The sequence below is a fragment of the Pinus tabuliformis genome, chromosome 3_1 (genome assembly GCF_031772625.1).
Source record: "Pinus tabuliformis cultivar Carrire ecotype Pingquan chromosome 3_1, CPIR1, whole genome shotgun sequence".
NCBI lineage: Eukaryota > Viridiplantae > Streptophyta > Pinopsida > Pinales > Pinaceae > Pinus > Pinus tabuliformis.
In genome coordinates, this window is record NC_142301.1 from 721,675,434 (window position 1) to 721,700,031 (window position 24,598).

At 35.6% G+C, this 24,598-nt stretch overlaps 1 protein-coding gene across 1 annotated transcript; it reads right to left on the bottom strand.

Moving 5' to 3' along the window:
- Positions 1 to 2,798: 2,798 nt before the first annotated feature.
- On the bottom strand, positions 2,799 to 3,206 carry LOC149189318 (myricetin 3-O-rhamnoside 1,2-glucosyltransferase UGT709G2-like). The gene has a single exon (XM_089410190.1). The coding sequence runs from the start codon at positions 3,204 to 3,206 to the stop codon at positions 2,799 to 2,801; it is 408 nt and encodes a 135-aa protein (XP_089266316.1).
- Between the last annotated feature and the right edge of the window lie 21,392 nt (positions 3,207 to 24,598).

Consider the following 24,598-nt stretch of genomic DNA (forward strand, 5'->3'; position numbering starts at 1 on the left):
AATGTCTTAATTTTACAATGGAGGGTGATAAAATTGAGTTATTGGTGAATTATCCCATGGTGTGGCCAAGGTCCAGAACCTAGATAGCTACTGTTATTGATAACTCAAAATTAGAATAGAATAGGCCTAGTGACCATTAGTGGTTAAGGCTTCTAACTATTGGATTTCAACCTTGATTCATGGTGGAGTGAACTAGTGAAAGACAACAAAGACTACCTGGGCTTGCATATAAGCTTGAGGTTTGCCCAAAGGGCTCGAACCTCCAGACCCTTAGCAAGAACACATATGCTAATAGGGCATAATTTTTAGGAGAAAAAAGGGACAAAGAGAGAGAACCCCCAGAGGAGCAATAGAGCAGTGAAACAAACCAAATGAAACTAGGGAAAATCCGTAAGTATCCTTGCTCCCTACATCCAAGTTATCTAGGGGAAGTCGTGAATTAAAAATGATGGAGAGGGCAAGTTCAAGGGGTAGCCTTGAGCGAGGTTATGTAGTACACTCCGATAAGTTTCAACACCGTCAAGATTCCCTATGAACCGTAGAATGAATTGCACCATGCAAATAAAAACATGCTTAAGAGTTTGCTAAGATTGGAGGTAGGAGAAATTTCGACTTTTTTGATCACCCACCAGGAATTTGATTGTTGTATAAAACATGCTTCACTCCTCTATACTCTGCAAATTTCTAATCTAACAATTGCTATGCCAACTTTCTAGCTCCAAGTTCGAAATATTGTCATAGAATGTGTGGAATAAGGCACCACGGATGGGGGAGAAAGACCTCCATAAATGAGCACTACTAGAAAACCAATATCACGGTGGAAATATCCTACATAATACTGGGAAACAATTCAAAAACAACAAGAAAACATGGAGCAATGGTAGGGGATACAATAACACATGGTCGAAAAGAAGGATTTTATCATCATGAAGGGGAATGTGAGGTCAATTGGCATGTGTGAGGGCATGGGTTGGAACAACCATTCCATCCCCCCTCTTTAATCCAAGGAGAGGTGACAAGGTGGTGTGCATCATCCCCTCTGTCCGATGGCTCCATTTTCCACATCCCGAACAAGGGGAGATATTTTTTAGTTTCAATAATTTTATCTCTATATAAAAATGATATCAATTTTTGTAACTTAATATAAACATTGAAATATTTTATTTATGGTTGCCATTTATATATATGTGTATGGGTGTGTGTGTGTGTGAGAGAGAGAGAGAGAACTGAAAACAAAATGAATGATACTTATTCTTTGTATTGGATTGTAATTGCAATATTATTTTTAAATGCTACTTGTCAACTACATTTTTAGTAATGAAGAAATTACACATCTCCTTCATACTAAAAACTAACAAACATTTATAAACTAAATTAGAATCTTTTTACTAAATTAATGTGTGTCTTTAGATAAAGTTTATATAAAGTTAAAGTGAACTTGACATATATATATATATATATATATAAAGTGAGAAACCCTATCATAACTCAGTTGTCAATTCAACAATGGAGATAGCCATCCTTGGTTGATATCAAGTTGGCCCATCACCATTATTCAAGGAAAACCATGTCACTTGCAATTACTCGGTAGTGATCAATAAAGGGGTAGGCTTTCACTCCTCAGAGATGGCCTCTCGATCTTAATCTTGGGTCGTTAAGCTATTTCCAAATATCCAAGAGAGATAAGCTCTTAACCAAGCAAAAATAATTTTGAAATATAAGACAAACCCAATAAAAAATATTTTTTATTATTATTATTTCTAATAAATTATTTCTATATATATTGTAAAATCGTACTAATTTTTACGAACAATAAATTAATTTATTAATTTAGGTTTAAAATACATCTATTATACTAATTAGAGAACATGTTTTTCATTATGACTAATTTGCCCATGGTTATGTAATACTCTTTAAGCATTTCGATAAAAATAACTATCTAAATTGGAATTTAGACAGAATTTTGAGGATAAGACGAAGATTCGAGTGGATAAGATTGGCTGTCAAAAATTGTGGCCGAGTAGCATGTCAAAGTGTGATCTACATATATACCTTTCACAATGTGTGTATTTCGCGTGCGATTACATGTGGGAGCGGCATGTGAGAATGTAATCTTTGTATGCTTTGTATGTCTTGTGCACTATGAGGTTTCGTCATGCACCCTGGACAAATATTTTCCTTAGCTGTCTTTAGTTTCCGCAAGCACTGGTTGGTACTATATTTCCAGATGGTGCTTGGATCATTTAAGCTGCATAATCAAATACTTCGAAACATGGTCTTCTGTGTTTTTGAGCAGACTGGAAGAGGATGCTTCAAAAATACATTCTGGCAAAGATTTTAGCGAAGGAAATTTCAAATATCGGCCACGAATCTGATTTCAATTAAGTAAAAAAGAAATCAGCCAGAAAGATAGCAAACTCATTACAGTCAATATATTGGAAGGTCGCCAAATCTACCTACCATTCTAATGTGTAATTTCTGAATCAGTTGCAGTTATTCAAGCCATGAAATGGGGTGTTGATGATGATTATAATTAATATGTTCAACATCTAAAATATTTTTCTACTAATGAGTAATACTGGCCTTCTCATGTAGTAAAACATCAGAGGTTTAAACCCTCGCCAACCATGTTCAGATACAGGGGATTCCTGTAGTGGAGGCATCCAATGGGTTAGAAAGAGTTTTGATAATCTTAAATACATTAGTCTCAAATCTGGTAGGTGTTTAGTGACATCTACTGGAATTCAAGTCACATGGTTTCAATTTTGGATTCGTGCACTTTAATCATCATCATGTCATTAACAAATGTGTTTAGGTTTAGAAAAGAAAACAAATGTGTTTAGGTTTAGAAAAGAAGATCCTCCAGGGAGGACTGCCTTTTTTGCTGACTCCTTGAGTTTGACAATGTTATCTCTGATCATCCTTCCTTCCACTATTCTCATCATTCTCCTCACAACATCCTCCACCTCTTCTTTTGTGACCACCTTTTGGTCATCCACATCCACGTTTTCAAAATCTAGCCCAATCTTCCACACCTCCTTCATGAATCTGCAGTTCAGAAACTGATCCCCAAAATATGGGAATCCTACTACGGGAACTCCCATGCTCATGCTCTCCAACACAGAGTTCCATCTAGAGTGTGTGAGAAATAATCCCACTGAAGGGTGGGCAAGTACTTTCACCTGTGGTGCCCACCTCACGAACATTGCTCGTTTCTTTGTTCATTCTTCAAAGCTCACAGTTAAAATCGCATCTTCGCCTTCTGCAATATCCAACCGGAGAACCCACAAGAAAGGTTGTCCGCAACCCTCTAGCCCTACTGCCGGCTACTCCAGCTGTTGCTGTGATTTGACAGTGATGCTTCCGAAGGAAATATATATAACTGATCCCGTCTGTTGCATATCTAGGCATGACAGGCAACGCTCCTCCTCCTCCCACAGACTGCAGCCAGAAGACCAACCTTCTAAAAAATTTGGAAGAAAAAGAGGTCCTATGGCCAAAGCAGGACAACCATTCAAAGCTTGTGCTGTTACTGCATCCCTCCCTTCCAACTCCTCAAACATATTCACTAATGTGTAGTCCCATTTACTTTTCTTCTATAATTCAGGGAGACAGGAATTTAAAACAATGTCAGATTAATCTTCAATGTGGTAGAAGGATAGTAGATCTGTTGGCCTCAATGGTGGGATGTTTCCCGGAAGACAAGTGATGAACTTTTCTGAATTTTTAGCTTCCTTTTCTGAAAAAGATACAAACTGTAGTGATTCTGTTTGTAGAGAAAATGATAATAATGGAATAAAATTATTATAGTAATCTTAAACCTTCACTGTGTCTATAGGTTGGTTAAATGTGTCCTATTGTAACTTTAAAAAATCACCAGCATCTAGTGTATATATAGGTACTAAGACAAACCAAACCTTTTACTTGTTCATTGGCCAAGTTCAACGGGGTAGTGTAAGTTTCCAAAAGTAGGCTCTTTAAGTTTCCAAAGTTGTTCTTCTTGGATATCTAAAGAGGCAAGGAGAAATACACAATTGAATGACTAATTAGGGTTATGGACCACCACCTCATCTAGCTCTGCGTCCTGGACATCTTCTCCCTCTCCTACCACTGCATCCCTGTCATGTTTTTTCTCTTCTCACTCAGTGCAATCCCTCTCCTAGCTCTACCCCTTTGGCTATACATTTCCATCGCCCCTCTAGGCAACTGAACCCAGCTCCAAGTTTCCTTTATTGCACCACAAATCGAGTAATTCACCATCCTTCGATAGCCAACTATCAAATTCCAGGGCCGAAAGCTTCACACCTGCTTTGTAGGCAACCACCTCCAGCAAGGGCCCTCTCCAAGACTTACTGCCTTACTGTCACCGAAAACCAAGCTTGAGTTTCTTTTAACAATTTTGCCACCCGTCACAGTAGTTCGTCTCCCACTATAGACTTTAGGTTCTTGGTACCATGAGGAAACCTCCCCCAACCCCAACTTGCAGTAACCAAAAGACAAGACCCCATGTACCATTCTAGTTCTATGGGGACTCACTCCCAACAACCACCCTAATTACCTCATAAAAACTCTAGGGACATTGGACCACAGATCACACCCCCCCTCTCACGCTGGTCACAACGATAAGGCCTCAAGGACTCTCACCCTCCCCCTACTCCAAATTTTCTAACCCTTTATTCCAAGTAAAAACAACAAAAGCACTAAGACTACTACAATATGCCTAGCAGACTCGAAAGCTTAGGCTACCCTTAGCAGGGAATGGATAATCGAGAGACCAACACAGTTACAAAATGCCTCCCCCTTGAAATGATGCAAAATCATAGTAAGGAAGATGAGATACCCATTTGGTGGACTTACCAGGCTGACTAAATCCAGATACCAACTCCCATAGACCACTTATGTGAATACCATTCTCATGTCCCTCTATCCCATCCACAACATAGCCTCTAGTTATCTTCCTCTCTAGGGTCATAGACCTGTCGTTGGTAGCCCCCAACATTGCGTTCAAGAAAGCCTTACTGGCAACAACATGTATCGCTCAAAGCCACGTGCAAATAAGTTTGGACAGGTTAGCGGCCTGCACAAATGCTTAGTTCTCTCTTCCAACTTCAGAAACACCCATGCCCAGAATTATTAAAAACATCCACTTATCTACCTTATGTACATAAAAATTTAACTCCATTCATCACGAAACTTCCATGTTGGGGTTGTATGTATAGCACATGCCATTTCTACAAAGGTTCAGTTCTCCTAGGTGGAGGCAGTGAATGCATTTGTTCCCCTCATCATACCTTATATCCACCCCATCACTGTAGTAATATAGATTTTGATTTATATAATAAATTAAAAGAATAAAAATAAAAAAACCCCGAAATACGATTAAAAATGCTAAGACCAGATTTTGAGAATGTATATCCGATATTCATCTGAAATAAAAAAACATCCCAGTTACTGGAATATGTCCCTCGGAAAGAAGTAAGTGGGCATAGCATTGAGAAATGGAGGAAGCAGCACACAGAGGCGAGAAGATAACCCTACGCACTTTCATATTACTTGCGACTTGCTCTGCGCAGGACATGAAAGCGTCTGTGATGATGAATGTGATGGGTGGAAATGATGGTGAATTTTCATTGGTAGTAGTGAGGATATCCTCCAAGGCAGGGCCTAAGTTTTGCAATGCAATATTTAACTCGCTCGTGTTGGAGTTGCAGCCATGGTTGGGAGGTAAACCATCAGAAATAGACAGAAATTGGATTTTTTGTCCATGCTGCTCCCACTCAGGATCGTCTTTGGAAACAAGAGATTTATCATCTTTTGTGTTGGGAATTTATGATAATTCCAGAACAAAAACGAACATAGAATAATGCTCTGTTTCTTAACACAGAAGAAACTAAAAATTGTTTTTGGGATGACAAAGTTTCACACACAAAAAAAACTTGTATTCATTAAACAAACTAACTGTTACAAAAATCTTCCTCTAACAGAGGGATTATAGCAAGACTGCTTCAGAGGCAGTTCCACAAAACTTCACTCTGTCTCTCGCCAAAAAAAATTAACACTACTGTGCATTACATTCCATCACACTAAAAAAAAACATAACATTACATTTTACTTGTATCGTAAAAAACCGACTCCCATGAATTAAAAACAATAAAAATAAAAATCTTCACCTACATTCAACAACCGTAGTAAATTTATATTAATTACATTCAACAACTGTAATAAATATAATAAATTTACATTAATTCCATCGATCTGGCCCACATTAATCGGACGGTTGTTGGCAATAATGCACAACCTTTTTTTATCGAACTTTACACGTCGGGGAAAGGTTGTATTGAGAAGCCGCTCAGGGTATGTATCAGCCGATGAGTGTGATCGCTACCCCCCCCCCCCCCCCCCTCCACCCCGAGTATTACCAAAATTCTGTAAAAGTGGTGTGGGGAATCCCATGACGGTTTCCCAAAAAAAAAATGCTACAGTTGAAAGTAATATTTCCACACTCCCCTTTAATTTCAACTGCTGGGTTATCAGTCATACCCAGACATTTCCTCAAAAACTCAAAACTTTTCTTCCCCAATGGTTTGGTCAGAATATCTGCAACCTGCTCCTGAGTTCTGCAGTGTTCTAAAATAATTTCTCCATTATTTACCAATTCCCTGATGTAATGAAACTTTGTGTCAATGTGTTTCGTTCTCTTATGAGACACAGAATTCTTGGATAATGCAATAGCTGAGCTATTGTCACAAAAAATCGCAGTTCCTTTTGCTTGCTCTTGGCATAAACTCTTTAACATCCTTATCAACCAAATTGCTTGACACGCTGCTGCTGTAGCTGCCACATATTCTGCCTCTGCTATAGACAATGCTACAATAGGCTATTTTTTAAAGCCCATGAAATGGCTCCTGAACCCATGTGAAAAAGATAACCAGATGTGCTTTTCCGATCATCTACACTTCTAGCCCAATCACTATCAGTGTATCCAATTAAGTCTGAACATTCTGAAGTAGTATATAAAATGCAAAACCTTTTAGTACCTTTAACATACCTTAGAATCCTTTTTGTTGCCTGCCAATGTGCTTCTTTTGGCCTCTCCATGAATCTGGAAATCAAACTAATAGCATGCATTATATCTGGCCTAGTTGCAGTCAAATACATGAGGCTGCCAACTATGCTCTTGTACAAACTAGGATCAAATTCCTTGTTGTTGTCCTCTTTGCTGAGTTTTAATCCCATCACTGTGGGAGTGATTGCTGCTTTGCTCTGCTGCATATTAAATCTTTCCAACACTTCATTAACGTATTTCGCCTGTGAGATAAAAATCCCATTTCCATTTTGTTCTACTTCTATTCCTAAGAAGTATCTCAGCAAACCCATGTGAGTCATTTCAAATTCTTCTTTCATGACTGCTTTGAAATTTTTAAATAAGGTAATCATCATTACCTATGAAAATAATATCGTCAACATATAACACAATAATTAGTATTTTACCATCCTTTTCTTTGATGTAGAGGGTGGGTTCTCCCTCACACTTTTGAAATCCATTTTCTAGTAGATAAGAATCTATCCTACTGTACCACGCTCTTGGTGCTTGCTTCAGCCCATAAAGAGCTTTCTTCAATCTGCACATTTTGTGCTCTTGGCCTTTCTTTTTATAGCCTAGAGGTTGTTCAATGTAAACCTTTTCCATTAACACTCCATTTAGGAATGATGACTTCACGTCCATTTGGTAAACTTTCCACTTGTTTTGTGCTGCTATGGACAGCACTGCTCTCACGGTTTCCATTCTAGCAACCGGTGCTAAAGTTTCCTCATAGTCTCTCCCATGCTGCTGATTATATCCTTTGACAACAAGTCTTGCCTTGTGTCTTTCTATTTTTCCTTCAGCATTACTCTTGGTCATGTAGACCCATTTAACTCCAATGACTTCTTTTCCTTTTGGTAGTTCAACTAAATCCCATGTCTTGTTTCTTTCTATGGCATTGATCTCCTCATCCATAGCTTCTATCCATTTCCTATCCTTAATTGCCTCTTCGAAATGAACAGGGTCATAAACATGACAATATAAATCAAACAAAGAGTTCATACCTTCATTTGTTGCCTCTTGTTCATAAATGTCACTTAAATTTCTGAACTTCTTACCTCTTTCATTTGGTGTACAAGTGCTTGAAGAAGCACTTGAATTTCTTCCTTGTGGTGTGCTTGGAGAAGCACTTTCATTTCTCCTCAAGGGTGTCTCTTGCTGCCCTTGTGTTGGTGCTACTATTTGGGGATGTATTTCAGCCATCTCCTCATCATCTTCATCACGAGACAAAGAGTTTTTAACATTCATTGTTTTCTCTATGCTTCCATCCCAAGCTTCCTCCTCAATGAACTGAACATCTCTACTCACAATAAGTTTCTTGGTGGATGGGTTATACAACCTATAAGCTTTGGATTCCTCACTATATCCAATGAAAATACATTTCTCCCCTTTGCTATCCAACTTCTTCCTTAGTTGATCTGGAATGTCTGCATAAGCCACACATCCAAAAACTTTCATGTGGGTGACTCCTTGCTTTGTCCCACTCCATGCTTCTTCCGGCACTCTGTTCATGACTGCTTTTGTAGGGCATCTATTCAAAATGTACGCTGCATAATGTACAGCTTCAGCCCAATAATCATTTGGCAAATTCTTTGCCTTTAACATACTTCTCGTCATATCCATGATTGTCCTATTCTTCCTTTCGACAACTCCATTTTGTTGCGGAGTGTATCTAGTGGTAAACTACTTATGAATTCCATTTTCTCTACAAAAATGTAGAAATTATTTGGAGATATACTCACCTCCTCTATCAGTTCTTAAAACTTTGATATGAAGCCCACTTTGGTTTTCTACAAGTGTTTTGAAATTGCAGAATCTTTCAAACACTTCACTTTTGTTCTTCAGGAAGTAAACCCAAATTTTTCTAGCAAAATCATCAATAAATATTAGCATATAGTGGCTGCTTGGAAGTGAAGGAGTTTGCATCGGTCCACATAAATCTGAGTGGATAATCTCTAAGGGTGCTTTTGCCCTTATGCTTTTCCCAGATGGAAAACTTTCTCTGTGTTTTTTCCCCAATATACAACCTTCGCAAAGGCTATCTGGTTTCTCTATCAATGGTAATCCTCTTACCATTCCTTTTCTATTCAACAAGTTAAGACCTCCAAAGTTGAGATGTACAAATCTCAAGTGCCACAACAAATTTTCATCTTTTGGTTCATTTTGGAAAGCCTCTTGTGTCACTGCTGCTATTTCTTCTCCATTTTTTAAATCTGCTTTCATTCTGAGAGGGAACATCTTGTTCCCTGTCATCTTCACTTCAGCAATACATTGTTTGTTGGGTGTTTTATCCATGATGGTACATACATCATCCACAAAGAAAACATTATACCCCTTTTGAATAAGCTTTCCAATACTTATGAGGTTACATTTCATTCCATAAAAATAATAAACATATGCTATGGTTTTCTTTTCACCTTTGCTTGTTAAGACATTTACTTCTCCTTTTCCCATAACAGAAACTTTATTATCAGTCCCTAGTGTGACTTGTGACTTCACACTCTGATCTAACATAGAAAATAGGGCTATGTTTCTTGTCATATGGTTACTGCAACTGGAGTCTAGAAACCATACATCTTCACTCTTTTCTTCAGCCATATTATAGGCTAAAAACAAATTATCTTGGCTGATATTTTCTCTAGTGAAATTTGCACTAGTTCTATTAATAATATCATGCTGCTTCTTCCTACATTCATCTACATAATGCCCATATTTTTTACAATAGTGACATTGGACATTGGATTTATCATACCTTTGTCCTTGAGCATGATGTTGTCCACTTTGTTGGTTGTTGCCTTGGCCTTGGTTCTGATTTGGATTGCTGCCTCTTCCTTGACCATTTGCTGGACTGTTTCTTCCACCTCTGTTTTGGCTTTTGCCTCTTCCTCTCTTGTTTCCTCCACCTTGACCTCTTCCTCTTCCAAAGAAAATCTGGGTCTTAAAGGCATGCTCTAGAGATAAGTTTTCATTTCTACTCAATCTCTGCTCATGTGTCATCAGTGATGCATGTAGTTCATCAACTGAGAAGTTTGTGAGATCCTTTGCATCTTCTATGGTGGTGACAATCACATCAAACCTTGAGGGTAAGATCCTCAATAGTTTCTCCACAATCCTCCTTTCTTCAAGAATCTCTCCATGAGACCTTATCTGTGTGACCAGACCAATCACATGTGTGAGGAATGAGTCAATATTATCTGACTCCTTCATTCAGAGAGTCTCAAAATCTCTCGCCAGCAACTATAGTTTTGTTGTCTTTAGTTTCTCCATGCCTTGATAGGCTATCTTGAAAGTTTACCATGATTCTTTGGATCTCTTGGCTGTTGTTATCCTTGGAAACACACTCTCATGCACTGCTTGATACAAAAAGTAGAGGGCTTTAGAATCCTTCTTCTTAATGCTCTTCAACAGATCTTTCTCTGCCTGAGTTAAATTATTAAACTCATTTTCATTTGCTGGTTCTTCAAAACCATCCTCAACAAATTCCAATAAGTCTCGGGAAGCAAGCAAATCTCTCGTACTTATTTCCCAATAGTCATAGTTTTTCCCATTAAATTGTGGGAGTTGAGTATTACAGATACCTATACTAGTGCTGGCTCCAACCATTCTTGCACTCTTAACTATGCTTCAAAATACTTGACTGTGTATGTAAAATAATTGACTGTCCTCAATAGTAACACAAAAACTAACTTGAGAAATACTTTGGATTCTTTCTTGACTAAGTCTTCACTCTGCTGGAGAAGCTACTGCAACAAGAAATCCTTCCTTCAGCTTCTTTGACACCTTCAAAGATCCTAGACAAGCTTTGATACCATGTTGGGAATTTTTGATAATTCCAAAACAAAAACGAACACAGAGTAATGCTCTGTTTCTTAACACAGAAGAAACTAAAAATTGTTTTTGGGATGACAAAGTTTCACACACAAAAAAAACTTGTATTCATTAACAAAACTAACTGTTACAAAAATCTTCCTCTAACAGAGGGATTACAACAAGACTGCTTTAGAGGCAGTTCCAAAAAACTTCACTCTGTCTCTCGCCAAAAAAAAATGAACACTGTTGTGCATTACATTCCATCACACTAAAAAAAAAACATAACATTACATTTTACTTGTATCGTAAAAAACCGACTCCCGTGAATTAAAAACAATAAAAATAAAAATCTTCACCTACATTCAAAAACCATAGTAAATTTATATTATTTACATTCAACAACCGTAATAAATGTAATAAATTTACATTAATTCCATCGATCTGGCCCACATTAATCAGACAATTGTTGGAAATATCACACAGCCTTTTTTTACCGAACTTTACGTGCCAAGGAAAGGTTGTGTTGACAAACCGCTCAGGGTACGTGTCAGCCAATGAGTGTGATCACTGCCCCACCGAGAATTACCACCATTCTGTAAAAGTGGTGTGGGGAATCCCATGACGGTTTTCCAAAAAAAAAGACGCCGCAGTTGAAAGTAATATTTCAACATTTTGACGCTTCCACCATGCGCTTGTGTGTCCAGTCAGTATTGACGAAAGTGACAAAAGATCCTCTTATCACCAACATTTGGGCCAAATTCATGAGAGCGTTCATATGACCCTGTGTAGGAACTGGCACAGTTACTGCATGCACACCATGGTTCCCCTTTTTTTCTAGCATATTCATATCAATATTGGCCGACATTATTCTTACCGTTTCCCTTAATCCACTACCACAGTTTACTAGTATGGAGCTAAGACTCATGGAGCTTCTGCAAAATATTTTAGCTAAGATTACTGGTACGGTTACGTTATCCCTAATCAATGCGAATGGGATGCTCCTCAACCTCAAGAGTCATTGTCACAAGTAATTCAAAAGTCATTGTCATTAATCTATCAAATAATGGTTGCTAGCGAACACTCAGTATATTTTGACCGGATGGTACACTCCTTGACCTCAAGAGTCATTGTCATCAATCTATCAAATAATTCAACAAAACATGCAATTACATTTTCCTATATCGATAAGATTTGAAGTTGAAAAACTATGTTTCATTTCCTATATAGTTATTCTCGCGTCTCCATTTTTTCTTTCATATGCAGATTTATGGGGTAATTGAAAAGATACATATCTCATTACGTGGATGTTTATGGTCCATGTGATGTTAAAAACATTATCCAGATCATATATTCAATTTTAGTAGTGTAATTAAGATAAATTATATATTAAATTAATTTTATATAATATTTTATTTAATATGTTAGAAAAAAGAAAATTACATCCTAATACACAATTTTGTAAGTTTAGAAGACAATTTTTAACAATATTATTATAACTAATAGATAATTGCGTAGGTAACAACAAAAATCATGAAGCATTTACATTTTTGTCCCTTTTAATGTGAGTGATAGTGTTTGATATTGTGGAAGTTGTATTTTTTCTCATGGGTATATGGTTTGTTGAAATTATGAAAAGTTATCCAGAAAATTAATGTGAAATGTTGTTTTTTTCACTATATATATTTATAAGAAATTTGAGGATCCAAACTATTATGTCTGATGTTTAATTGATATTTTCTTCATACATAAAAAGAATTGTGGAACCACATTTTTTTAGATGTAGCTCCTATAGCAATGATTTGAAAGAATATCTACTTTTTAAATTCCATCACATTAATGATAGGCCAATTAACCATTATAAAGTATCACTTTGAGGAAAAAAATGGTAATTTCTTATTAATATGTGGTGGGGTAGCTTTAATTATTAAATAAAAACAAGGAATATTTTTAATATTGATTAAAAAAAAAAAAGTAATTACAAACATACATTTCAATATGGAAGAAATGGATTGACATGAAGAGGAACAATATTGTCATCTTATGGGACTTATTAGGAGGTTATATAGAAATATTTGGACACTCTCCCTCAGATAATTGAGCACAGAATAATTAGTTTGGCCATCCATAATAAGAAACAATTCTCTAATAGAGTATTTACATGAAGTTATAAAAGAAATTTGAGGGATAATGTCTCCCACAATTTAGGGTTACTACACTATACCTTTACATAATGAGCTTGTGATACATTCCCCCTACACAATGATAATGTAAATGGACAAATGCTCATAGCACCAATACCATAGCAAGATTATGTGATATGAATTAGTAATGAAATGAAGGTGTTTATTGAGATGCAAATGCTACTCTTGAATGATGGAAGAAAACTAGAACATAGAGAGTTATTTAAAATTTGTATAGAAAATGTAAAAAAAAAACATTTTATTACTCGCTTAGAAGAAAATGTCATTCATGTCAATACCATCATATGGTTATGCTAATCTAGATTTAAATAGGAACGCAATATATTACAGAGATAACCATAAACACGAATATGCAGCAGAAATGACAATTCATTTCATTAATATCAAATACTGAAATACGCTTACAAACATAATAGAAAGAAGACTAGTTGGGGCGATGTTAGCTTATCTCTTAGAAGAGATGTGGTGACTACATGCCTCTGGGCTGTGTTACAATGTGGCTCAAAGGTCTATTTATTATTTAGAAACAATGGAAAACCCTAAACATCCAAAAACCTAACCTTAGGAGATGAAGCACCAAATTATGGGCCCCATTTGGGTAAATTTGTACATCAACTTTTCAGGGTCGTAACTTTGGCATACGATCTTTGTTTGACACCCACAATACCTCGTTAGAAAGATATTTCCGAGCACTAGAAATTTTCAATGGAAAACATTGGTACATGAACCATGTTAACCCTGATTTTCCAAAAAGAAAATGTCGTTTAGTGCCTCAAAACGGCTCCGGAAGTTTAGAACCCGAAAAACTGAAAGAAACAATGGTGGGGCTCCAAGTAGAATACGCTGGTGGTCATCCACCTGGATCATATGCACACCTATAGTAGGATGGACAGGAGGAAATTAAATTAAATGAGGGGCCTTCTAACAATTATGGAAAAACAAGAATAAATTCAAAATAATGTTGAGAGTGGGAATGATGTTGATTAATGAGACTTTATTTGAATGACATTTACTTAAATATTGATTCAATATTGTGACTTTGTACTACAATAATTATTTTATTAGTTTATCTTTCCTCGTATTTATTCAATATTGCTAAATTTAGAAATGGGTATCATAATGATATTATTCATGCAGATACAAAAATAGTATGTTGACAAACATACATCAAATTTGGAATTACAACACACATACACACACACACACCTTAAATTTACACCATATAAAAAAAAAAATTAAATTTTTATGCAATTTTACATTTTTACTTGTCTCGTTATGTTGTTGAAAATAATCATATGTTTATCTATCATATATGTAATTAAGTGTATCATATGATTCTTTGTTCTAACCTCACAATTTTTACTTTATGTCCATTGCATTTTTCAGTTAAATATGAATCAAAACTAATCCTAACCTCACCATTACTTTGCTAGTGTCAATATTCATTTATTGGGAAGAGAAGTAACATTTTACAATGTTAAGGAAACTTATTATAATCAAGCCATCCTATGTTATTATTTTATCCCTTGGAGATATAAGAAAAAAAGTGGTTTTACAACACATTTGCTACCACGACCTTGCATGTGTAACATATACATCCTACCATTGCTAACACAATTGATACCATCATCTAGCTTAGGTAACATATATATCTTACCCATGTGCTACCCTTTAAATGAGGAGTTAAAGTGCCCCATCTATACCATGGTGTGCCATTTAATTTTATGGTTACGTGGCTTTGTTTCATTGTGACGTTTCATTCGGTCATATGATGTGTCAAAGAGAGATGATCGAGACCAATATCATGGTTCTGATGTTGAGAATTCTTCGACAATTAGTTAGAGTTACTACAACCCCTCCTTTGTCTCCTCCATTATTTCCATTGTTGGGGTTTTGTGGTTTTGTGCTCTGCAAGTTTTATCAGGGTTTTTACTTCACTTGAGATTCCAAACGCATTGCATTTTATACTAAGCTTATACCCGAATGTTGGTTGTTTCCTCCATGAAGTAGATTGTTTCATTGAATATTAGGGTGGTTTGAAATGGCGGTGTAATCACCTATCAGTATAATTCTATATGTAATGATTGAGCTCGACTTAACTTGGGCTGTCAAAAATGCTTTTATCTTTAGAATTTCACTCTTAGAGTTTTAAGAGTTTGATAGATGAAAATGTTTATACCACTCTTTGCAGGTCTAAGGGCCTCGAAAGGGACTTTGGCCCTTCTTTTTAACATTTCAAGGTTCTTCCCACACCTGCTAATGAGCTCTTAAGCACTTGCTACCAATTTCATTCGACATAGTAGATATCAGGGATGTTTGTCTCAGAGATTAGTGTTCGAATTATCCTATAGGTAAATATTAGGGTTATATTTTCCATAATTCCCTTTAATTTATTTATCATTGATGTTGTGAGTCTTTTCTTTAGTTATTATTATACTATATTGGTATATTGTCCATAAATTAGGCCTTCAAACCCTTTCTCAATAGCTTTAATTTTTCAACTTCATTCTTATCCATTTTGAAGGTGAGTTTATGCTGAACCATAGGTACACTATTTTTGTTCCACTTTCTTGTCAAAATTTATATTTATGGTTTAGTTATGCACAAGGTTAACTACGCAAATGCTTCCATACTAGTGACAATTTTATTTTTATAGGGTCTAGGAGTCTTGACATTTAAAAAACAATCACAAAGTAAAATTTGGGAACAACCCCTCAATTTATCTTCAGGGTTTGTAAGTAACATTAAGTTTTCACTTGCTAATGAATATTTAAGGTATTTTTCCACCATTTTGATGTTTGCGTGGATTGTTTTTCATAATTATATATACCCTAGTTCATCTCAAGTACTGGAACATTTGTTGAAGTTGCCTTTTTTTTCCTCTATATTGTAGGTTGGTTATGTCATGCTGATATTCTTTGGCCTACGATGGCCATAGTAATAGATGGATTAATTTTTGTGTTGAGATGTACACACACACACATGTCATTACTCAGTTTATAGCATGCAATGAGATTTTACTAGTCAGTTTTGTACAATAACTAGGTATACATGTATTCTCTGATAGGTCGTCCTATACATGATGTGATTGAGCAACCTGCATTAGGTTTTATTATTATGGCTTTCCTACAATAGCTTAGTTGTAGCCATGTATAAACATAAATGTTAAACTTAGTGTATTTTCCTTAATATTCTATTCATTGGGTTTTGTGGATATTTTCTTTTTTTTAACAAGTATTGAATGTATAAGTATTATTTCCCAAAATATTTGTTTAATTTTAAACTTCCTTTAGGTAGTTTCGTGCTTAGTTATTTCTCTATTTATTAGTCTATTTTTTTATATACATGAATCAGGTCATCTAGCATGAACAATTTTGGTTTATGTTTATGTGTGTTTGGTTAAAAATATGTCTTTGTTATTTTCATGCTTAACCCTTCATTATCCAAACATATTTTGAATTTAAAACCCTAGACTATGGTAGTCAATTGTAGGACACCTAGACTATGGGTTTCCGCATCAACTCCTCCAAGGGTTTTTATTTACATTATGAATAGGGACTATTTTTTTAAGGGTTATCATAAAGTTATCCTTTTCTAATGGACTAGCAAATCCTACTCATTTTCTTGTTTACAATATAATTAGAAATAATTGCCTCATCTACCCAGGATATTTAAGCATTACCAAATTCATCTCAGAGATTAGTTATTTAAAAAGAATACATTTAATAAGGCATATGCTCCACTAGTTACTCATACCTTCATGATGTGGCTGAAAAAAAATCTCTAAAAGAAGTTGATTATCTTAGTATTGGGAAATATAATAAGAGCAACCATGCACCTCCCATCCAAATGAATTGTTGTATCTGTAATTCCCCCTGAGCCTCAGGCTACCCTTTTGTTATCAATATTTATTAGTATTAACATTATTCCTCCTTAGACCCTAGCAACATCTTGCTAGTCCAATGTCCAAACTTTTGTTTCCATCCTTATGGTCAAGTCTTTTCTTCTACACTAGAACCCTTTTTCTTAGCTTTCCTTTCTCTCATGCAATCCTCTTTCCTTCTCCACTGCATGACCTTTATCTCCCATCATGCTATATTTGTTGGCTGGAAATCTTGGAAAAGATGGAAGTTTACTATTGCTACAACTGTCACTTGAAAAGCTACCTCTTTTTGGAATCCAAGTAATTTTTTACCCATTTCTTGAAAATTAGGTGGCATGACTGCTCACATGTTGGATCCTCTTATATTTCCACATAAACAATAAGCAAAATAAATAGTATTTGATTCATAAAAATATGTAAATTCTTACATTTGTCATCCAACTTAGTCTTAGCCCCATGGTTATTATTATGATTTAATTGTTTGCAAGAAATAAATCCATAAAGTTTGATAAGGAAATAATTACATCAGGGATAATACACACAGACAAAAACACACACATATACACACTATCACACACATATTGTGGGAATTAGAGATCGATACATTTGGAGTTGACATTTTTGTATTAAACGAAAATTCACATTTTTGGAATTGAAAGTAACACCTATGGAATCAAAAATTACACTTTTCACAACAAATATTGATGCATTTAAAACCCAGTTTTGCACTTTCGAAATTTTGATAGTGACACCTTAAGAATAAAAATTCGTACCTTTTAGCTCTAAATTTTTCTTTACCAATCAAAATTTAATAATATATGGGATATTCTTTCTACTAAAATCCAAACTTACTACTATTGTTTTATATTTTATCCTCTAGAAGAGAGAACTTTGGCTATAACATAAGTGTACTTTCTACACCATTAGTGAAGTTATTTTAGCTCTAAATAACAATGCCACCTAGACATGGCATTTAACCATATCTACCATACGTGGATAATTGTTTCGTATGTTTCATTAGGATAGTTCACTATTGGCATTGCATCAAGCTGTGCTCTATATCTTCTTAAAAGTAAGGACTATTTTAGTTAAACCTCTACGAGTTGTACTTCGTCTTGAAGCTTGGAGGCTTATGGCCAGATTTGGCCTTTAAATTCTTGAATACCTATTATTTTATTTTTTTATTAATGTTTTGATTTGTCATTATTTCAAATTGATACAACTAGTTGGGCATTTAGAATTCCCAAATAAACGTTATGTTCGATTTAGTTCTCATATTTGCATTAGTCAAGAGAAGTTTCTTGTGAGGTTTTAATTAGCCTTGTGATCTAAAGAGTTCTTATCAACAACTTTTTTTTAGCTATAACCATGAGGATGTTGAAGATAATGGAGAATATTCTAGAATAGGTTGAGTTGGTTCACATAACCTCAGGATAGGAATTAGTTTCTATTTCTTAGGATGTTTTTCTAACTTCCCTAAAACCATGTTTTCTATTTAATGTGTAATGTGCATGAACAATGTAGAGCATTCTACAGAGCCAGACTCTCTTGGTTCATACTCTCTTTCGTAGAGTTGGCGAGTGGGTTTTATTTCATTTAATACAAACATTGCCATTGTTATCATGGTATCAAAGCATTAGGGCTGAGGAACCTGTACACCGTCTGGTGGGTGTGACTAAACCGAAATCGTCGCAAGTTTTGAGTGGATAGGCGCGAAGATAGCACTCTTACACTCTCGTGATTTCTATTTTTAGACCATTGCAGGTTTTCAGTGTACATATACGACAGTCTCAGATATTAGGTGTATATCTGTGATAGTCTCGGATATTAGGTGTACATCTACGACGACGTATAAGAAAATTGATGTATATCTGTGACAGTCTTGGATATTAGGCATACATCTACGACGACGTCTCAGGAAAAATTGATGTATATTTGCGACAGTCTTAGATATTGGGCGTATATCTACGATGATCATGTAAACAACTAAAAAGGCTCTGAGAGAAGGCTGCATCTTGGAGAAGGTTGTAGAGGCTGACAACATAAGGTTGTCTAGGGGCAGTGAAAGAAGCCATGGTGATCAGCGGGTGTGCTGCAAAATCAAACAACATTGAAGATAAATTATCTGTCTCTACCACAGATCTGGGGTAAATCTAACATATTCTTTTACCTGTCGAATTTTTTTTGTCTAAATCGCCAAGATGAATAATAATATGTTTGAAGCATGCTTGAATGAGCATAACAAGCTCAATGGTTCCAATTATGCAAATTGGAAATTCAAGATGCAGAATTTTCTAGACGTGCAGAGTGCTTGGACGATTGCGAATGGGGATGAGATGAAGCCCGTGACTAGATCAACATCGATCCCAGATTGGGAGAAGAAAGAAGGTAAAGAAAGGATGTTGTTGAAGATGTCAGTGAAAGACTACATCATACCACACATTAGAGAATGTAAGACAACTAACAAGATCTAGGTAATTCTGAAGGATTTGTATGAGATTAGGAATTCAAATCATCTTTTGTTCATCAAGAGTAAGATCCTATCGCTAAAAATGGAGGAGAATGAAACAACTTCTTCATTCGTAGCAAGTATCAAGGATTTGAAGAACAAATTGGCAGACATTGGTCATCCAATTGACGATACAGATCTAGTAATAATTACCATGAATGGTGTGACCGATGACTACCAAATGTTCATCACTGGGATAAATGTGAGAGAGAACATCCCGAAATTTGAAGAGCTGATAGGAATACTGATGCAGGAAGAAGAAATAAGATCGACTCTAAATCCCAAGAGTGTCAATCTTGCATTGATGGCGAAGAAAAACTTCTTCAAAGCAAAAGGAAGTCCACAATAGCAAAACGGAGCAAACTCACACAAAAGATCGAATTAGACCTAGGGTATGCATTCGAATAGAAAATACTCTAAAACTAAATGTTTTTATTGCGGAAAACTGGGTCATATTGCTAGGGAGTGCAGGAAGAAGAAATATCATGAAGAACAGAAGAAGCAGAAAAGACATGCACGTCATCTCGCGAATGACAATCATGTGCAGAATTTCAGATTGTTCATGGGAGATCGTGATGAGAATGTTGATGCAAACATCTGGTATGTAGATTCAGGAGTGTCAACACACATGACAGGGAACAAGCATTTGTTCGAATATTTTAAAGAAATCAACGAAGGAGCACAGATTTACCTAGATGATGATAGAAGTCATCAAATCAAAGGGTGTGGGAATGTTTCTGTCATTCTACGTAATTGTAATATCAAACAAATTCATAATGTTATGTATGTGCCTGGTGTAACAAATAACTTGATTTTTGTATCCATGATTACATATCAAGATCTTAAAGTTGAATTCTTTAAATCTAACTATTATATTAAAGATCTGCTAGATGGCATGAAGAGAATTGCTATAGGAATCTGAACAGGAGGACTGTACAAGTTGGATGTAAGACCTACACCAGTTCGAGAATTTATAGTAGTGAGCTTAACTACAGAAGAGCTATGGCATCAGAGATTTGGTCACATCAACTACAATTATTTGCTGTTACTACAAAAGAAGGAAATTGTAAGAGGTCTTCCTATGCTAAAGCAAGTACATAATGATTGTGATGCCTGTAAATTAGGAAAAATGCATAGAGAAGAATTCCCTGTTCGACTAGAAAAGAAATAGAGGGATGCACTTGAATTAGTGCACACAAAACTTTGTGGACCCATGTAGACAAAATCATTAGGAGGTGCACTGTATTTTCTATTGTTTATTGATCACTATACGAAGTTTTCTTGGCTGTATTTCTTGAGTAAGAAGAGCCATACATTTGAATACTTTAAGCAGTTTAAAAATATTATTGAAGGACAAATAGGGAAATAGATAAAAATTCTTCGTTATTATCAACGGGGAGAATACAGTAAGGATGAGCTTATCAAGTACTGTAAAGATCATGGAATTTTGCAGCAGTTCACAATACCCCATACTCCATAGCAGAATGGAGTAACAGAAAGAAAGAACAGAACACTAGTGGAATGTGCTAGAAGTATTTTGAAAGGTAAGAATCTTTCAAATGGTTTTTGGGCTAAAGTAGTGAATATTGCAGTTTATTTGAAAAATAGGAGTCCTACAAACAGTCTTGAGTCTAAAACTCCTTATGAAGCATTATATGGATTTAAGCCTACCGTAAAACACTTAAGAATATTTGGATCTAAAGAATTTGCCCACATTCCAAACAAAGATAGAAGAAAATTAGATTCAAAAGCCATCAGATGTACCTTTATATGGTATTGTTCATAGTATAAAGCTTACAGATTATTTAATACCTCTAATCACAAGACTTTTGTCAGTAGAGATGTCAAATTCCATGAGGAGGATCATGAAGAATCTAATGAGCTCAATGAGGAATGGGACATTCCGTACTTGGTGGAAGAAGAAGCAGAGAACAATCAGGGTTAGCAGCAGACAAAGGCAAAGTATGAATAGGAATAGCAACAACAACAACAACAACAACAACAGCGACAACAGTAGCAACAACAACAGGAATAAAAAGCAAATGATGATCAAATAAAGTTTGAAGCCACCCTACCACTCAGGAGATCAGGTAGGAAAGCTCAAATACCTACAAGATATAGGGAAAATGCTTTTATAACTAGTATGATGAATGTGGTTGAACCGTCTAATTATAAAGAAGCAAATGAATGTAGTGAATGGAAAACAACCATGGAATAGGAATATGATTCAATAATCAAAAATAACACTTGGGAATTGGTTGAACTTCCTAAAGGAAAACAAACAATAGGTTGTAAATAGTTATATAAAATGAAGATTAATGCAGATGGAACCATAGAAAAACTAAAAGCTAGGTTGGTAGCAAAGGGGTATTCACAAAAAGAAGGGATAGGTTATGAAGAAACCTTCACCCCTATAGCTAAATTAAACACTATCAGAATGTTAATCGCTTTAGCTACTAAGAAACATTGGATGATGCACCAACTAGATGTAAAGTCTGCATTTTTGAATGGAGAACTAAAAGAAGAGGTTTATCTAGAGCAACCGGAAGGTTTTTTCCAGAAAGGAAAAGAACATTTATTTTTTAGATTGAAGAAAGCACTTTATGGACTAAAACAAGCTCCCAGGTCTTGGTATGAAAAGATTGATTCATTTTTTCTACAAGCTGGCTATAATAGAAGTAAAAAAGACCCTAATCTTTACACCATGAAAGATGAACAAGGGCTTGTAGTCTTGATTTCATTGTGTGTAGATGATTTGATCATTACAGGTAATGCTACATATCTAATCGATGAAACCAAGCAACAAATGTCAAAGGTGTTTGAAATGAAACACCTCGGTGAACTCAGATACTATTTAGGTCTTGAGATCTAGAGAGGTTCAAGTCAAACATTTTTGTCCCAAGAAAATTATGTCAAAGGCCTATTAGAAAAGTTTAGGATGGATCAGTGTAAGCCTGTAGCGGTACCATTGTAGCAGAACATCAAATTGTAGTGTGAGGATGGCTCAAACGCGGCGGATGCAACACTTTATAGACACCTGGTTGGGATTCTAATCTACCAAACCACCACCAGAACTAATTTGGCTTATGAAGTTAGTGTGCTAAGTCATTTTATGTCTAAGACACTTGAAAGCCATTAGAATGCAAGGAAAAGTGTTTTGAGGTATCTACAAGGTACTGTAGATTACAGCATTATTTACACTGACTCCTGTGATGTTAGATTGGCAGGACATGTAGATTTAGATTGGGCTGGAAATGTAGATGATCACAAATCTATAACAGGTTATGCATTTAGCATTGGATCCGGGGTGATCACATGGAGCAGCAAGAAGCAAAATGCAATCTCCTTGTCCTTAGCGGAAGCAGAGTATCAAGCCATGCGTGCAGCAATGTGTGAGGCAGTTTCGTTGTGGAGACTTCTCCACGACGTTGGGGAAGAACAGATAGATGCAACAACAATCATATGTGATAATTAGATTTCAATCAAACTTTCCAATAATCTAGTGTTTCACAAAAACACCAAACATATTGATACACAATTCCACTTTGTCAGGGAGAAAGTGCAATAAAAAAAAATCCATTTGGAATATTGTAATACATGTGATAATGTTGCAGACATTTTCACTAAGCCTCTTGGAAAAGTTAAGTTTCAAATGTTTAGGGAGATGTTAGGCATATTTGTGAACCCATTCTCCATTAAGGGGCAATGTTGAAGATAATGGAGAATATAATAGAATAGGCTGAGTTGGTTCACGTAAGCTCACGATAGGAATTAGTTTCTATTTCTTGGGATGTTGTTCTAACTTCCCTAAAACCCTGTTTTCTATTTAATGTGTAATGTGCATGAATGATGTCGAGCGTTCTGTAGAGCCAAACTCTCCTGGTTTAGACTCTCTTTCGTAGAGCTGACCAATGGGTTTTATTTCATTTAATACAAACATTGCCATTTTTATGAGAGGACACCTATCAAAGGGCACACAACAATAGAACTAAAATTTCAACCCTTCAAAATTGATGTTTGAACCTCAAGCACTCATAATCCTTGTCTACCTTCAAACTGGTATTATGGACATCGAGGTGAATGGTAGTATTATAGTTTAGGATGAAAGTAATGCCATGTAGTTAGCTATCGAAAGTGGCCTCATTTATATTTAATGAAGGGAGAGCAAGGTGAGGTATGAGGTAAATAAGAAACAAAATGGAAATTCTTATCAACAACACCATAATGAATAAGATACTACCACTAATGGCATATAACCACATTAGTGTATTAGGCGATGGTATTCCTTCTTGTTATATTCATGAATTCTTGATTCTACTTTATCTAAAGGTGGCTTCACTTAAAGTTCTATTTGGCATAGTGAGCCATTCTTGGTTTGTTATGGAAAACCTATGTGGGGACATGTTAGAATACAAATACCCATATGAAATTTCAGAGAACATAGCTTTCTTTCAGAATCTTTATTCTATTTGCATAATCTTGCACACCCATAGCAAACTACAAGAAAATCCGGTATCCATCAATTGTCTTGAACTTGATTGAAATAGGCATTTGATTCATGAATGATCTGTAGAGATCCTTGCCAAACAAAATTTGAAGTAGTGGACATTGGCATTGATGAGGTTAATATTCCCTTTTCTTATAGGTTCCTATTTCCCATTTTGAAATTTCATGGCATTCCTATTGAAGGATTTTGTGCCTAAGGAAATACAAAGCTCATGTGGTGAAGTTCTTTTTGTTATTAAAGGCTAACAACTCTTGAATTATAGTGGTTATTATGTGTAAAATGCAATGTGTTATGGCATGCAATATAGATTATTTTGAACCAATTACTTTATTAGATTTTGAAAAAGGGAAGTATAATATTGTGCTACTGAAACTTGATAAAGTGAAGGAGTGGAAATAATGTGCAATTTATAGTCATGTTGTTGAAAGGAATTCAAGACGTTGTCACATGACTCATAAGTTAGTACACTACTGAAATTACCTCTTATTATAAAATCTATTTTCCTTTAAGTATGAATATTTGAATTGTATTTACGTCAATATCATTTTTTATGATTCAAAAAAAATTGGTCATCATCCTACCTTATTTGTCGTTGATAATGCTA

Excerpts from the sequence above, each read along its gene's own strand:
- LOC149189318 (XM_089410190.1), bottom strand. The coding sequence starts at position 3,206 with ATGTTCGTGAGGTGGGCACCACAGGTGAAAGTACTTGCCCACCCTTCA.